The sequence below is a fragment of the Phyllobates terribilis genome, unplaced genomic scaffold, assembly GCF_046119375.1.
Source record: "Phyllobates terribilis strain yellow unplaced genomic scaffold, ASM4611937v1 Scaffold_9__5_contigs__length_417890890, whole genome shotgun sequence".
NCBI lineage: Eukaryota > Metazoa > Chordata > Amphibia > Anura > Dendrobatidae > Phyllobates > Phyllobates terribilis.
Window position 1 is genome coordinate 391,868,405 of NW_027362769.1, and position 17,754 is coordinate 391,886,158.

Genomic DNA, 17,754 nt, shown 5'->3' on the forward strand with positions numbered 1-17,754 from the left:
CCAGTCCTCCATTGTTTTCTGAGAGCCGTTACCTTCCTCCGGGGAAGATGGAGGCAAGGGTTCTACGGACTGTATGGAATCTTGATTGATGGTATACAATTTGGCTAGCGTGGCATACCGGGGCAGGTACACTTCCCTCTTCCCGATATTTATTATGCGAACGGGCACCCTCCCATGGCGTACATTGACCACCCTCCGTGCTGTCAAAATGGTGGGCCTACTGTCTGAGTAAACTGGTTCTACCATTGCCTGGTAATCTCTACCTCTCAGACCAATAGCTGCCCGGCACCAAATCATCATTTCACTTTTCGGGGGCATGGCAATAGGGAAAGGGTCACACATTCGCACGCTACCAATCTCACCACCGGAGAGTTCTAGCTGTTGCCGTCTCATCAGTGCCCGGATCTCTTTCTGGAGCACTCGCTGCTGGCCGGAGCTGGCGTTCTTGGCAACCTGCTGTAAAAGGAAAATCACCTCTGCAAGACAATTTTCAATTACATTAGTTCCTAGAGTTATCTTTGGGTGACTCTCGTGTTTGTCAATGTCTACAATGATCAGTCCCTGTGCTGCCAGTTCGACTCTACCGATTTTAATGGTCACCTCTTTAAATCCAATCTGTGGCACGGGCTGACCATTGCTGGCGATGATACTCAAGTCGTCGTCAGGGTAGCGGGTGATATCCGAGTCATTCCAGTACTGCTTGAAGAGCACGTACGGGATGGTGGTGACCTGTGACCCGGTGTCCAGTAGGGCACTCATAGGAATGCCATCCAGTACCACGGGTAAGACTGGACGTCCTCCCACATATTTGTCGCGCCAGTTCGATGGGCCTGGTGATCTTTTTCCTGGGGGTTGGCCCTCTACCCCAGGTTGTGCCAGTTTAAAGGACAGTACCTTGCCATATGTCCGGGTTGATTGCAGCGGCGGCAGATGGGTTGTCCGTCCTCGTTGTATCGGTCGCTGGGTCTTCCTCTGGCCGGTGGGGTCCTCCTTGGTCGACGCCACGGGATGTCCTCCGGTCCGGATGCCAGCTGGATCTTCCCTGGAGTGGAAACCTGTAAAGACTGCACAGTTCGGGTTAGCGCAGCAACGCTTTTAGCTAGCTAGCTCTTGGACCTGATGGTACAGGTCTAGAGCCGGGTCATTGTTCAAAGCCTGCGCATCAGCTCCCACAGGCCCTGCCGACAAGGGCGCCGCCTCCTGGTGGTAAGTGGTAGTGGGGGGTCTGTGGGTCACAACGCCACCTGGTGCCGGTTCTCGGAGCACCCGGATGGCTCTGTCCTTGAACTGTGCAAATCCCAGCTGAGGGTCCTGTAAGGCCATTGCCCGCAACTGGGTTCGGTGGGCATTGCAATATAAACCCTCTATAAATTGTTCAGTCAACAGCCTGTCCTCGTCTCCCACGCCGTCAGGGTCGGTCTGCTTAATGGCTCTCAGGGCCTCTTGTAGGTTCAGGGCATAGTCCCTTATACTCTCGTGTGCTCGCTGCTTGCACCCGTAGAATCTAAGCTTGATCTCGGCTGAGGTGCGGGTATCAAAGGTGTCCCTCAGCCGGGTTAGTATCCCTGCAACAGTCCTCCCCCCAGGTGGCCAGGACTTTACCTCCCTTTGGGCTGCCCCGGTTAATTGGGCCACCAGGATGCTCACTTTTTGCTCTTCTGTGAGGGGATACACCTGGAAGAGGCTATCCAGCTTTTCTCTAAAGTCATGCAGGGTATGTGACTCCCCTGAGTACTGGGGTAGCCAGGCCGCTCCCGGGATATAGGGCATGGTGAAAGGCATGACTGCAGCAGCGGTGGCGCTGGCGGGGGTTGAGGCAGTGAAGCTCTCCTCCGTATCCGACATCTTCCTCCCCCCTAGTGGACCGTGGCCTACCTTGCGATGATCCTCTTCCGTAGGCCGCGGCTCCGCAGTGGATCGTCAGGGTTGAGGACCTTCCGTCGCGCTCCTGTGACGTCGGCGTCTGCTGGGCTCCTTCCAGGACCTTACGCAACGTCCGGACGTGAGGCGGGGCTTCAGTTCTCGCGCGCTTTCGGAGTCCACGCCCCTCTTCTTCCCGCGCGGCGTCTTCAAGATGGCGTCCAACGGCGGGAAAACTCCACGGATGGCGGGAAGAAGGCAGAAGATGGCGCCGGATGGCGGGAAAACTTCGCGGATGGCGGGAAGAAGGTAGAAGATGGCGCCGGATGGCGGGAAACCTCCAAGGATGGCGGGAATCTTCACCACTGGTAAGTTTGAACAGTCTTTTTCAGGCACGCAGTACCCGGTGGTTGCGGGCACGAAATCCTGCCGACTACGCCAAAAGTTGACGCGCCCCTGGGCCTGTGTCGCGCTGCGTTGCGCACGCGGGAGCTTACCCGGAGCCGGATCTCTTGAGGGTTGTAGTTTCGTGGCGGTGATCCGGTCCGTGCCCAGGGAGTCAGACTAAGTGGCGCTGTATTAGCGGTAGATGTTGGACGACTACGCCACCCGTTGAGTACAGCTAAGGAGCTGCTGCTGCAGGGCAGACCGCTGAGGCCGGTGGTAGGATAGTGCAGCGTAGATGGTATAACCCCCAACGGGAGGGGTATGGCCTCAGGGCAGCCGACGTGGATGATGGGGGTAGCAGGAACCACTCGGAGACGGTACGGTGTAGTTCAGGGTCTTTACTGGTGACAAAGATAGACCCTCCCGGAGTACTGGCTAGCGATTGGGGCCTGGTCAGTCCTTGAGCAGATGGGATCTCCCCTGGCCAGGCGGAGTTGTAGGCCTCCCAAACTAACGATACTCTTCCGGCTACCTTGCTAGAGGCGGGTATAAGTAGCCCACGTCCCTGAGTGTACCGTGTGGTGCTCACCCGTATGGCCGGTGACTCGGGGCCTTCTAGTAGCTTCCGCTCCACGACGGCGGTGCTGGTCCCACGCGTGTGACCGTGCCTTCGGGTTTCTGGGCCAGAGGACCTGCAATCCCCTGCCGGTCGGTTTCTGCTGCGGGATAGGAGTTAGTCCCCACAGCCTCGGACTCCGGGTCCGGTGATAACTTCTCAGTCAGGGCGAGCTCTGCAGCTGCCAGCCCCTGACTCCTTATAGCACTGCTCCCACAGAGCTCCTGATGTTCTTCTCCTATATCTGCTGCTCTTCTCTGTCTCTACTTCTTCTCTACTCACTAACCCTGCCTCAGCCCTAGGTTTATATAGGGGAAGTTCTTCCCCTCCCAGGACTGGGCAGGAGGTGTGGCATGCATAGGATCCCTGACCAAGAGACCTCCCACCTGCTCTCAGACGTAATATCTCTATCACTGTGGCAACCAGACCCCTGGGGTGTCACATATCTCTGTATACAGGGAGCTCCCCCTAGTGGTGACTGCAGACAGAATCTTATCATGTATCTCTGTATACAGGGAGCTCCCCCTAGTTGTGGCTGTTGACAGAATCTTATCATGTATCTCTGTATACAGGGAGCTCCCCCTAGTGGTGGTTGCAGACAGAATCTTATCATGTATCTCTGTATACAGGGAGCTCCCCCTAGTGGTGGCTGCAGACAGAATCTTATCATGAATCTCTGTATACAGGGAGCTCCCCCTAGTGGTGGTTGCAGACAGAATCTTATCATGTATCTCTGTATACAGGGAGCTCCCCCTAGTGGTGGTGCAGGCAGAATCTTATCATGTATCTCTGTATACAGGGAGCTCCCCCTAGTGGTGACTGCAGACAGAATCTTATCATGTATCTCTGTATACAGGGAGCTCCCCCTAGTGGTGGCTACAGACAGGATCTTATTATGTATCTCTGTATACAGGGAGCTCCCCCTAGTGGTGACTGCAGACAGGATCTTATCATGTATCTCTGCATACAGGGAGCTCCCCTTAGTGGTGGTTGCAGAAAGGATCTTACCATGTATCTCTGTATACAGGGAGCTCCCCCTAGTGGTGACTGTAGACAGGATCTTATCATGTATCTCTATATACAGGGAGCTCCCCCTAATGGTGATTGCAGACAGAATCTTATCATGTATCTCTGTATACAGCGAGCTCCCCCTAGTGGTGACTGCAGACAGAATCTTATCATGCATCTCTGTATACAGGGAGCTCCTCCTAGTGGTGGCTGTAGACAGAATCTTATCATGTATCTCTGTATAGAGGGAGCTCCTACTAGTGGTGGCTGCAGACAGGATCTTATCATGTATCTCTGTATACAAGGAGCTCCCCCTAGTGGTGGCTGCAGACAGGATCTTATCATGTATCTCTCTATACAGGGAGCTCCCCCTAGTGGTGACTGTAGACAGAATCTTATCATGTATCTCTGTATAGAGGGAGCTCCCCCTAGTGGAGGCTGCAGACAGAATCTTATCATGTATCTCTGTATAGAGGGAGCTCCCCCTAGTGGAGGCTGCAGACAGGATCTTATCATGTATCTCTCTATACAGGGAGCTCCCCCTAGTGGTGGCTGTAGACAGAATCTTATCATGTATCTCTGTATAGAGGGAGCTCCCCCTAGTGGAGGCTGCAGACAGAATCTTATCATGTATCTCTGTATAGAGGGAACTCCCCCTAGTGGTGACTGCAGACAGAATCTTATCATGTATCTCTGTATACAGGGAGCTCCCCCTAGTGGTGACTGCAGACAGGATCTTATCATGTATCTCTGTATACAGGGAGCTCCCCCTACTGGTGGCTGCAGACAGAACCTTCTCATGTATCTCTGTATACAGGGAGCTCCCCCTAGTGGTGGCTGCAGACAGATCCTTATCATGTATCTCTGTATACAGGGAGCTCCCCCTAGCGGTGACTGCAGACAGAATCTTATCATGTATCTCTGTATACAGGGAGCTCCCCCTAGCGGTGACTGCAGACAGGATCTTATCATGTATCTCTGTATACAGGGAGCTCCCCCTAGTGGTGGCTGCAGACAGAATCTTATCCTTTATCTCTGTATACAGGGAGCTCCCCCTAGTTGTGGCTGTTGACAGAATCTCATCATGTATCTCTGTATACAGGGAGCTCCCCCTAGTGGTGACTGCAGACAGAATCTTATCATGTATCTCTGTATACAGGGAGCTCCCCCTAGTGATGGCTGCAGACAGGATCTTATCATGTATCTCTGTATACAGGGAGCTCCCCCTAGTGATGGCTGCAGACAGAATCTTATCATGTATCTCTGTATACAGAGAGCTCCCCCTAGTGATGGCTGCAGACAGGATCTTATCATGTATCTCTCTATACAGGGAGCTCCCCCTAGTGGTGGCTGTAGACAGAATCTTATCATGTATCTCTGTATAGAGGGAGCTCCCCCTAGTGGAGGCTGCAGACAGAATCTTATCATGTATCTCTGTATAGAGGGAACTCCCCCTAGTGGTGACTGCAGACAGAATCTTATCATGTATCTCTGTATACAGGGAGCTCCCCCTAGTGGTGACTGCAGACAGGATCTTATCATGTATCTCTGTATACAGGGAGCTCCCCCTACTGGTGGCTGCAGACAGAACCTTATCATGTATCTCTGTATACAGGGAACTCCCCCTAGTGATGGCTGCAGACAGGATCTTATCATGTATCTCTGTATACAGGGAGCTCCCCCTAGTGATGGCTGCAGACAGGATCTTATCATGTATCTCTGTATACAGGGAGCTCCCCCTAGTGGTGGCTGCAGACAGGATCTTATCATGTATCTCAGTATACAGGGAGCTCCCCCTAGTGGTGGCTGCAGACAGGATCTTATCATGTATCTCTGTATACAGGGAGCTCCCCCAAGTGGTGGCTGCAGACAGGATCTTATCATGTATCTGTGTATACAGGGAGCTCCCCCTAGTGGTGGCTGCTGACAGGATCTTATCATGTATCTGTGTATACAGGGAGCTCCCCCTAGTGGGAATATTATAGTCTTTGCTGCTGACTGGAGCTCCTGATACACTCACTCTCACATTATCTTCTGTGCAGACAGAGGCGCTCGGCAGGACACCTATGTTAACGTAGGTCAGTTCTATCTTACTATATGACTTAGTTACTTCTTAGCATTTATTCTACATATCACTGTAGTATATAGTATATACCCGTGTATCTCTACTACTATAATTACTTCACATACATGTTATTATTGCAGACGCAGCGCAGGATTATGAGAATTTGCCCGATCCCTCTGTGAAAGGTGAGTGGAGACAATTGAACGATTTACACAAATTTGTAATTTTTTTAATGATATTTTGCACATTATAAAACCCTTTAGCGCGATCGTTATTTACGGCTCCGGGATTGATGGAGATATTTCACGTGCGTCGGGGCCACGATCCCCCACTCTCTGCGGGATTTCGGAGGCTTATAGGGGAATCCGTGTGTTCGGCCCCTTCTCATCACTTCTTATGGTGGGATTTCCAGTCCAGTCATTTCTTGTCCTCTTTTATGTAACTGATTAGATTGCTCAGTCCCGTATATACGCCGTATACCCATGGCTGTCTAAGCATGTTGGGAGTTGTAGTTTTCCCCTAGAAATTAACCCTTCTTTTTCTCTCTTTTTTCCCCCCTACTGGACAGAAGACCACGTTTACCTGTAAGTGACACATTTTATTAATATTTCCCAGTTATGATGATTCTGAGATCACATTTATCATTTTCGGGGGTCTCCCCCAGGATTATGGAGATGTTTTGCCTACCAGGACCCACTTTCATCTCTACGTATCTCGCTCTGAAGGACCCAGCACGTCTACGTTTCACAGACAACCCATTCATTTCAATAGACTTGGTGTAATACTTTATTTCTCCTGTGGGGGAGCTGCAGGGAAACTGAACACTTACTGCCCAGTTATCCTTCGTCTGATGGCGACATCGGGTCAACCCTATGGTTCGCTCTCCTTTCGGTCTCAATCTGCCGGGGGCTCCTGGCTTTACATAGAGACCAACACCACGGTTCTGATAAAAGCCCCCCCAGTGCCGCCCAGGGAGGAGGGATTGGAGGAATGTAATAATATTTGAGTCCTCCATTGCCTTTTTTGCAGGAAAATTCTGGAAAGTAATCTTGAAACTGATGCGACAGCCGCAGACAAAAAGGCCGAGGAGGGTAAGTGTGGATTGTAGGAATGCAACAGCGCCCATTATTACTTGTAATTCCACACTTGTCCACAGGGAGTGCTGTGGTAAAGTCCCACTGCTCTCACAGCATTGTGATACAGCGCCCCCAACTGTACAGACGTCTATTGTCTCCTTACAGACAAGACCCCGAGATCCACCATCAACAGCATCGGGAAATACTCCTCACATTCAGACAGTCTGTGCCACTCCTATGAGAACGTGGCCATGGAAGCCCCCCCTGGTAATGTCTGCTGTGTCTAATCCTGAGCGTGTGATACTGTCTGCTGTATCTAATCCTGAGCGTGTGATACTATCTGCTGTGTCTAATTCTGAGCGTGTGATACTGTCTGCTGTATCTAATCCTGAGCGTGTGATACTATCTGCTGTATCTAATCCTGAGCGTGTGATACTGTCTGCTGTATCTAATCCTGAGCGTGTGATACTATCTGCTGTATCTAATCCTGAGCGTGTGATACTGTCTGCTGTATCTAATCCTGAGCGTGTGATACTATCTGCTGTATCTAATCCTGAGCGTGTGATACTATCTGCTGTATCTAATCCTGAGTGTGTGATACTGTCTGCTGTATCTAATCCTGAGCGCGTGATACTATATGCTGTATCTAATCCTGAGCGCGAGATACTATCTGCTGTATCTAATCCTGAGTGTGTGATACTGTCTGCTGTATCTAATCCTGAGCGTGTGATACTGTCTGCTGTATCTAATCCTGAGTGTGTGATACTGTCTGCTGTATCTAATCCTGAGCGTGTGATACTGTCTGCTGTATCTAATCCTTAATATGTGATACTATCTGCTGTATCTAATCCTGAGCATGTGATACTATCTGCTGTATCTAATCCTGAGCGTGTGATACTATCTGCTGTATCTAATCCTGAGTGTGTGATACTATCTGCTGTATCTAATCCTAAGCATGTATGATACTATCTGCTGTATCTAATCCTGAGCGTGTGATACTATCTGCTGTATCTAATCCTGAGCGTGTGATACTATCTGCTGTATCTAATTCTGAGCGTGTGATACTATCTGCTGTATCTAATCCTGAGCGTGTGATACTATCTGCTGTATCTAATCCTGAGCGTGTGATACTATCTGCTGTATCTAATCCTGAGTGTGTGATACTATCTGCTGTATCTAATCCTGAGCGTGTGATACTATCTGCTGTAACTAATCCTGCATGTATGATATTATCTGCTGTATCTAATCCTGAGCGTGTGATACTATCTGCTGTATCTAATCCTGAGCATGTGATACTATCAGCTGTATCTAATCCTGCATGTATGATATTATCTGCTGTATCTAATCCTGCATGTGATACTATCTGCTGTATCTAATCCTGAGCATGTGATACTATCTGCTGTATCTAATCCTGCATGTGATACTATCTGCTGTATCTAATCCTGAGCGTGTGACACTATCTGCTGTATCTAATCCTAAGCATGTGATACTATCAGCTGTATCTAATCCTGAGCGTGTGATACTATCTGCTGTATCTAATCCTGAGCGTGTGATACTATCTGCTGTATCTAATCCTGAGCGTGTGATACTATCTGCTGTATCTAATCCTGAGCGTGTGATACTATCTGCTGTATCTAATCCTGAGCGTGTGATACTGTCTGCTGTATCTAATCCTGAGCGTGTGATACTATCTGCTGTGTCTAATCCTGAGCGCGTGATACTATCTGCTGTATCTAATCCTGAGCGCGTGATACTATCTGCTGTATCTAATCCTGAGCGCGTGATACTGTCTGCTGTATCTAATCCTGAGCGTGTGATACTATCTGCTGTATCTAATCCTGAGCGTGTGATACTGTCTGCTGTATCTAATCCTGAGTGTGTGATACTGTCTGCTGTATCTAATCCTGAGCGTGTGATACTATCTGCTGTATCTAATCCTGAGCGTGTGATACTATCTGCTGTATCTAATCCTGAGCGTGTGATACTGTCTGCTGTATCTAATCCTGAGCGTGTGATACTGTCTGCTGTATCTAATCCTGCATGTATGATATTATCTGCTGTATCTAATCCTGCATGTGATACTATCTGCTGTATCTAATCCTGAGCATGTGATACTATCAGCTGTATCTAATCCTCCATGTATGATATTATCTGCTGTATCTAATCCTGAGCGTGTGACACTATCTGCTGTATCTAATCCTGCATGTATGATATTATCTGCTGTATCTAATCCTGTATGTGATACTATCTGCTGTATCTAATCCTGAGCATGTGATACTATCAGCTGTATCTAATCCTCCATGTATGATATTATCTGCTGTATCTAATCCTGAGCGTGTGACACTATCTGCTGTATCTAATCCTAAGCATGTGATACTATCAGCTGTATCTAATCCTGCATGTATGATATTATCTGCTGTATCTAATCCTGCATGTGATACTATCTGCTGTATCTAATCCTGAGCGTGTGATACTATCTGCTGTATCTAATCCTGAGCGTGTGATACTATCTGCTGTATCTAATCCTGAGCGTGTGATACTGTCTGCTGTATCTAATCCTGAGCGTGTGATACTATCTGCTGTATCTAATCCTGAGCGTGTGATACTATCTGCTGTATCTAATCCTGAGCGTGTGATACTGTCTGCTGTATCTAATCCTGAGCGTGTGATACTATCTGCTGTATCTAATCCTGAGCGTGTGATACTATCTGCTGTGTCTAATCCTGAGCGCGTGATACTATCTGCTGTATCTAATCCTGAGCGCGTGATACTATCTGCTGTATCTAATCCTGAGCGCGTGATACTATCTGCTGTATCTAATCCTGAGCGCGTGATACTGTCTGCTGTATCTAATCCTGAGCGCGTGATACTATCTGCTGTATCTAATCCTGAGCGTGTGATACTGTCTGCTGTATCTAATCCTGAGCGTGTGATACTGTCTGCTGTATCTAATCCTGAGCGTGTGATACTGTCTGCTGTATCTAATCCTGAGCGTGTGATACTATCTGCTGTATCTAATCCTGAGCGTGTGATACTATCTGCTGTATCTAATCCTGAGCGCGTGATACTATCTGCTGTATCTAATCCTGAGCGCGTGATACTGTCTGCTGTATCTAATCCTGAGCATGTGATACTATCTGCTGTATCTAATCCTGAGCGCGTGATACTATCTGCTGTATCTAATCCTGAGCGTGTGATACTGTCTGCTGTATCTAATCCTGAGCGTGTGATACTATCTGCTGTGTCTAATCCTGAGCGCGTGATACTATCTGCTGTATCTAATCCTGAGCGCGTGATACTATCTGCTGTATCTAATCCTGAGCGTGTGATACTATCTGCTGTATCTAATCCTGAGCGTGTGATACTGTCTGCTGTATCTAATCCTGAGTGTGTGATACTGTCTGCTGTATCTAATCCTGAGCGTGTGATACTATCTGCTGTATCTAATCCTGAGCGCGTGATACTATCTGCTGTATCTAATCCTGAGCGTGTGATACTGTCTGCTGTATCTAATCCTGAGTGTGTGATACTGTCTGCTGTATCTAATCCTGAGCGCGTGATACTATCTGCTGTATCTAATCCTGAGCGCGTGATACTATCTGCTGTATCTAATCCTGAGCGCGTGATACTATCTGCTGTATCTAATCCTGAGCGTGTGATACTATCTGCTGTATCTAATCCTGAGCGCGTGATACTATCTGCTGTATCTAATCCTGAGCGTGTGATACTGTCTGCTGTATCTAATCCTGAGCGTGTGATACTGTCTGCTGTATCTAATCCTGAGCGTGTGATACTATCTGCTGTATCTAATCCTGAGCGTGTGATACTATCTGCTGTATCTAATCCTGAGCGTGTGATACTATCTGCTGTATCTAATCCTGAGTGTGTGATACTGTCTGCTGTATCTAATCCTGAGCGTGTGATACTATCTGCTGTATCTAATCCTGAGCGCGTGATACTATCTGCTGTATCTAATCCTGAGCGTGTGATACTGTCTGCTGTATCTAATCCTGAGCGTGTGATACTATCTGCTGTATCTAATCCTGAGCGTGTGATACTATCTGCTGTATCTAATCCTGAGCGTGTGATACTATCTGCTGTATCTAATCCTGAGCATGTGATACTATCTGCTGTATCTAATCCTGAGCGTGTGATACTATCTGCTGTATCTAATCCTGAGCGTGTGATACTATCTGCTGTATCTAATCCTGAGCGTGTGATACTATCTGCTGTATCTAATCCTGAGTGTGTGATACTATCTGCTGTATCTAATCCTGAGCATGTGATACTATCTGCTGTATCTAATTCTGAGCGTGTGATACTATCTGCTGTATCTAATTCTGAGCGTGTGATACTATCTGCTGTATCTAATCCTGAGCGTGTGACACTATCTGCTGTATCTAATTCTGAGCGTGTGATACTATCTGCTGTATCTAATCCTGAGCGTGTGATACTATCTGCTGTATCTAATTCTGAGCGTGTGATACTATCTGCTGTATCTAATCCTGAGCGTGTGATACTATCTGCTGTATCTAATCCTGAGCGTGTGATACTATCTGCTGTATCTAATCCTGAGTGTGTGATACTATCTGCTGTATCTAATCCTGAGCGTGTGATACTATCTGCTGTAACTAATCCTGCATGTATGATATTATCTGCTGTATCTAATCCTGAGTGTGTGATACTATCTGCTGTATCTAATCCTGAGCATGTGATACTATCAGATGTATCTAATCCTGCATGTATGATATTATCTGCTGTATCTAATCCTGCACGTGATACTATCTGCTGTATCTAATCCTGAGCATGTGATACTATCAGCTGTATCTAATCCTCCATGTATGATATTATCTGCTGTATCTAATCCTGAGCGTGTGACACTATCTGCTGTATCTAATCCTGAGCGTGTGACACTATCTGCTGAATCTAATCCTGAGCGTGTGATACTATCTGCTGTATCTAATCCTGAGCATGTGATACTATCTGCTGTATCTAATCCTGCATGTATGATATTATCTGCTGTATCTAATCCTGCATGTGATACTATCTGCTGTATCTAATCCTGAGCATGTGATACTATTAGCTGTATCTAATCCTCCATGTATGATATTATCTGCTGTATCTAATCCTGAGCGTGTGACACTATCTGCTGTATCTAATCCTAAGCATGTGATACTATCAGCTGTATCTAATCCTGCATGTATGATATTATCTGCTGTATCTAATCCTGCATGTGATACTATCTGCTGTATCTAATCCTGAGCGTGTGATACTATCAGCTGTATCTAATCCTCCATGTATGATATTATCTGCTGTATCTAATCCTGCATGTGATACTATCTGCTGTATCTAATCCTTTATATGTGATACTATCTGCTGTATCTAATCCTTAATATGTGATACTATCTGCTGTATCTAATCCTGCATGTATGATATTATCTGCTGTATCTAATCCTGCATGTGATACTATCTGCTGTATCTAATCCTGAGCATGTGATACTATCAGCTGTATCTAATCCTCCATGTATGATATTATCTGCTGTATCTAATCCTGCATGTGATACTATCAGCTGTATCTAATCCTCCATGTATGATATTATCTGCTGTATCTAATCCTGAGCATGTGATACTATCAGCTGTATCTAATCCTGCATGTATAATATTATCTGCTGTATCTAATCCTGCATGTGATACTATCTGCTGTATCTAATCCTGAATATGTGATACTATCTGCTGTATCTAATCCTGAACGTGTGATACTATCTGCTGTATCTAATCCTGAGCGTGTGATACTATCTGCTGTATCTAATACTGAATATGTGATACTATCTGCTGTATCTAATCCTAAGCATGTGATACTATCTGCTGTATCTAATCCTGAGCATGTGATACTATCTGCTGTATCTAATCCTGAGCATGTGATACTATCTGCTGTATCTAATCCTGAGCATGCGATACTATCTGCTGTATCTAATTCTGCATGTATCATATTATCTGCTGTATCTAATCCTGCATGTGATACTATCTGCTGTATCTAATTCTGCATGTATCATATTATCTGATGTATCTAATCCTGAGCGTGTGATACTATCTGCTGTATCTAATCCTGAGCGTGTGACACTAATCTGCTGTATCTAATCCTGAGCGTGCGATACTATCTGCTGTATCTAATCCTGCATGTATGATATTATCTGCTGTATCTAATCCTTAACATGTGATACGATCTGCTGTATCTAATCCTTAATCTGTGATACTATCTGCTGTATCTAATCCTTAATATGTGATACTATCTGCTGTATCTAATCCTTTATATGTGATACTATCTGCTGTATCTAATCCTTAATATGTGATACCTTCTGCTGTATCTAATCCTGAGCGTGTGATACTATCAGCTGTATCTAATCCTGAGCGTGTGATACTATCTGCTGTATCTAATCCTGAGCGTGTGATACTATCTGCTGTATCTAATCCTGCATGTGATACTATCAGCTGTATCTAATCCTGAGCGTGTAATACTATCTGCTGTATCTAATCCTGAGCGTGTAATACTATCTGCTGTATCTAATCCTGAGCATGTGATACTATCAGCTGTATCTAATCCTCCATGTATGATATTATCTGCTGTATCTAATCCTGAGCGTGTGACACTATCTGCTGTATCTAATCCTGAGCGTGTGACACTATCTGCTGAATCTAATCCTGAGCGTGCGATACTATCTGCTGTATCTAATCCTGCATGTATGATATTATCTGCTGTATCTAATCCTTAACATGTGATACGATCTGCTGTATCTAATCCTTAATCTGTGATCCTGAACGTGTGATACTATCTGCGGTATCTAATCCTGAGCGTGTGATACTATCTGCTGTATCTAATACTGAATATGTGATACTATCTGCTGTATCTAATCCTAAGCATGTGATACTATCTGCTGTATCTAATCCTGAGCATGTGATACTATCTGCTGTATCTAATCCTGAGCATGTGATACTATCTGCTGTATCTAATCCTGAGCATGCGATACTATCTGCTGTATCTAATTCTGCATGTATCATATTATCTGCTGTATCTAATCCTGCATGTGATACTATCTGCTGTATCTAATTCTGCATGTATCATATTATCTGATGTATCTAATCCTGAGCGTGTGATACTATCTGCTGTATCTAATCCTGCATGTATGATACTATCTGCTGTATCTAATCCTGAGCGTGCGATACTATCTGCTGTATCTAATCCTGCATGTATGATATTATCTGCTGTATCTAATCCTTAACATGTGATACGATCTGCTGTATCTAATCCTTAATCTGTGATACTATCTGCTGTATCTAATCCTTAATATGTGATACTATCTGCTGTATCTAATCCTTTATATGTGATACTATCTGCTGTATCTAATCCTTAATATGTGATACCTTCTGCTGTATCTAATCCTGAGCGTGTGATACTATCAGCTGTATCTAATCCTGAGCGTGTGATACTATCTGCTGTATCTAATCCTGAGCGTGTGATACTATCTGCTGTATCTAATCCTGCATGTGATACTATCAGCTGTATCTAATCCTGAGCGTGTAATACTATCTGCTGTATCTAATCCTGAGCGTGTGATACTATCTGCTGTATCTAATCCTGCATGTGATACTATCTGCTGTATCTAATCCTGCATGTGATACTATCTGCTGTATCTAATCCTGAGCGTGTGATACTATCTGCTGTATCTAATCCTGCATGTGATACTATCTGCTGTATCTAATCCTGCATGTGATACTATCTGCTATATCTAATCCTGCATGTGATACTATCTGCTGTATCTAATCCGGCATGTGATACTATCTGCTGTATCTAATCCCGCATGTGATACTATCTGCTGTATCTAATCCTGAGCATGTGATACTATCTGCTGTATCTAATCCTGAGCGTGTGATACTATCTGCTGCATCTAATCCTGAGTGTGTGATACTATCTGCTGTATCTAATCCTGAGCGTGTGATACTATCTGCTGTATCTAATCCTGAGTGTGTGATACTATCTGCTGTATCTAATCCTGAGTGTGTGATACTATCTGCTGTATCTAATCCTGCATGTATAATATTATCTGCTGCATCTAATCCTGAGCGTGTGATACTATCTGCTGTATCTAATCCTGAGCATGTGATACTATCTGCTGTATCTAATCCTGCATGTATGATATTATCTGCTGTATCTAATCCTGAGCGTGTGATACTATCTGCTGTATCTAATCCTGAGCATATGATACTATCTGCAGTATCTAATCCTGAGCATGTGATACTATCTGCTGTATCTAATCCTGAGCATATGATACTATCTGCTGTATCTAATCCTAAACATGTGATACTATCTGCTCTATCTAATCCTAAGCATGTGATACTATCTGCTGTATCTAATCCTGAGCATGTGATACTATCTTCTGTATCTAATCCTGAGCATGTGATACTATCTGCTGTATCTATTTCTGCATGTATGATATTATCTGCTGTATCTAATCCTGCATGTGATACGATCTGCTGTATCTAATCCTGAGCGTGTGATACTATCTGCTGTATCTAATCCTGAGCATGTGATACTATCTGCTGTATCTAATCCTGAGCATGTGATACTATCTGCTGTATCTAATCCTGAGCATGTGATACTATCTGCTGTATCTAATTCTGCATGTATGATATTATCTGCTGTATCTAATCCTGCATGTGATACGATCTGCTGTATCTAATCCTGAGCGTGTGATACTATCTGCTCTATCTAATCCTAAGCATGTGATACTATCTGCTGTATCTAATTCTGCATGTATGATATTATCTGCTGTATCTAATCCTGCATGTGATACTATCTGCTGTATCTAATCCTAAACATGTGATACTATCTGCTCTATCTAATCCTAAGCATGTGATACTATCTGCTGTATCTAATCCTGAGCATATGATACTATCTGCTGTATCTAATCCTGAGCATGCGATACTATCTGCTGTATCTAATCTTGAGCATGTGATACTATCTGCTGTATCTAATCCTGAGCATATGATACTATCTGCTGTATCTAATCCTAAACATGTGATACTATCTGCTCTATCTAATCCTAAGCATGTGATACTATCTGCTGTATCTAATCCTGAGCATGTGATACTATCTGCTGTATCTAATTCTGCATGTATGATATTATCTGCTGTATCTAATCCTGCATGTGATACTATCTGCTGTATCTAATCCTAAACATGTGATACTATCTGCTCTATCTAATCCTAAGCATGTGATACTATCTGCTGTATCTAATCCTGAGCATATGATACTATCTGCTGTATCTAATCCTGAGCATGCGATACTATCTGCTGTATCTAATCCTGAGCATGTGATACTATCTGCTGTATCTAATCCTGAGCATATGATACTATCTGCTGTATCTAATCCTAAACATGTGATACTATCTGCTCTATCTAATCCTAAGCATGTGATACTATCTGCTGTATCTAATCCTGAGCATGTGATACTATCTGCTGTATCTAATTCTGCATGTATGATATTATCTGCTGTATCTAATCCTGCATGTGATACGATCTGCTGTATCTAATCCTGAGCGTGTGATACTATCTGCTGTATCTTATCCTGCATGTATTATATTATATGCTGTATCTAATCCTTAATATGTGATACTATCTGCTGTATCTAATCCTTAATATGTGATACTATCTGCTGTATCTAATCCTTAATATGTGGTACTATCTGCTGTATCTAATCCTTAATATGTGATACTATCTGCTGTATCTAATCCTTAATATGTGATACTATCTGCTGTATCTAATCCTTAATGTGTGATACTATCTGCTGTATCTAATCCTGCATATATGATATTATCTGCTGTATCTAATCCTGCATGTGATACTATCTGCTGTATCTAATCCTGCATGTGATACTATCTGCTGTATCTAATCCCGCATGTGATATTATCTGCTGTCTCTAATCCTGAATATGTGATACTATCTGCTGTATCTAATCCTGCATGTGATACTATCTTCTGTATCTAATCCTGCATGTGATATTATCTGCTGTATCTAATCCTGAGCATGTGATACTATCTGCTGTATCCAATCCTGCATGTGATACTATCTGCTGTATCTAATCCTGAGCATTGATACTATCTGCTGTATCTAATCCTGAGCGTGTGATACTATCTGCTGTATCTAATAATGCATGTGATATTATCTGCTGTATCTAATCCTGCATGTGATACTATCTGCTGTATCTAATCCTGCATGTGATATTATCTGCTGTATCTAATCCTGCATGTGTAATATTATCTGCTGTATCTAATCCTGCATGTGTAATATTATCTGCTGTATCTAATCCTGAGCGTGTGATACTATCTGCTGTATCTAATCCTGCATGTGATATTCTCTGCTGTATCTAAATCCTGCATGTGATACTATCTGCTGTATCTAAATCCTGCATGTGATACTATCTGCTGTATCTAATCCTGCATGTGTAATATTATCTGCTGTATCTAATCCTGCATGTGATATTATCTTCTGTATCTAATCCTGAGCGTGTGATACTATCTGCTGTATCTAATCCTGCATGTATGATATTATCTGCTGTATCTAATCCTGAGCGTGTGATACTATCTTCTGTATCTAATCCTGCATGTGATACTCTCTGCTGTATCTAATCCTGAATATGATATCTGCTGTATCTAATCCTGAATATGCGATAGTATGTGATACTGTAT

At 44.5% G+C, this 17,754-nt stretch overlaps 1 protein-coding gene across 4 annotated transcripts in view; it reads left to right on the forward strand.

The window, feature by feature from the left end:
* The window catches only part of LOC141162523 (uncharacterized), a 37,542-nt gene that overhangs the window by 16,439 nt on the left and 3,349 nt on the right, over positions 1-17,754 (forward strand). The window contains exons 8-12 of one of the 4 annotated variants that reach the window (XM_073648704.1): positions 5,914-5,949; positions 6,077-6,121; positions 6,508-6,520; positions 6,966-7,027; positions 7,178-7,279. In XM_073648704.1, coding sequence (XP_073504805.1) covers positions 5,914-5,949; positions 6,077-6,121; positions 6,508-6,520; positions 6,966-7,027; positions 7,178-7,279 — 258 coding nt within the window. Of the gene's footprint in view, positions 1-5,913; positions 5,950-6,076; positions 6,122-6,504; positions 6,521-6,965; positions 7,028-7,177; positions 7,280-17,754 lie in introns of all 4 variants that reach the window. The other 3 variants (XM_073648703.1, XM_073648706.1, XM_073648705.1) reach the window with 3 other exon arrangements.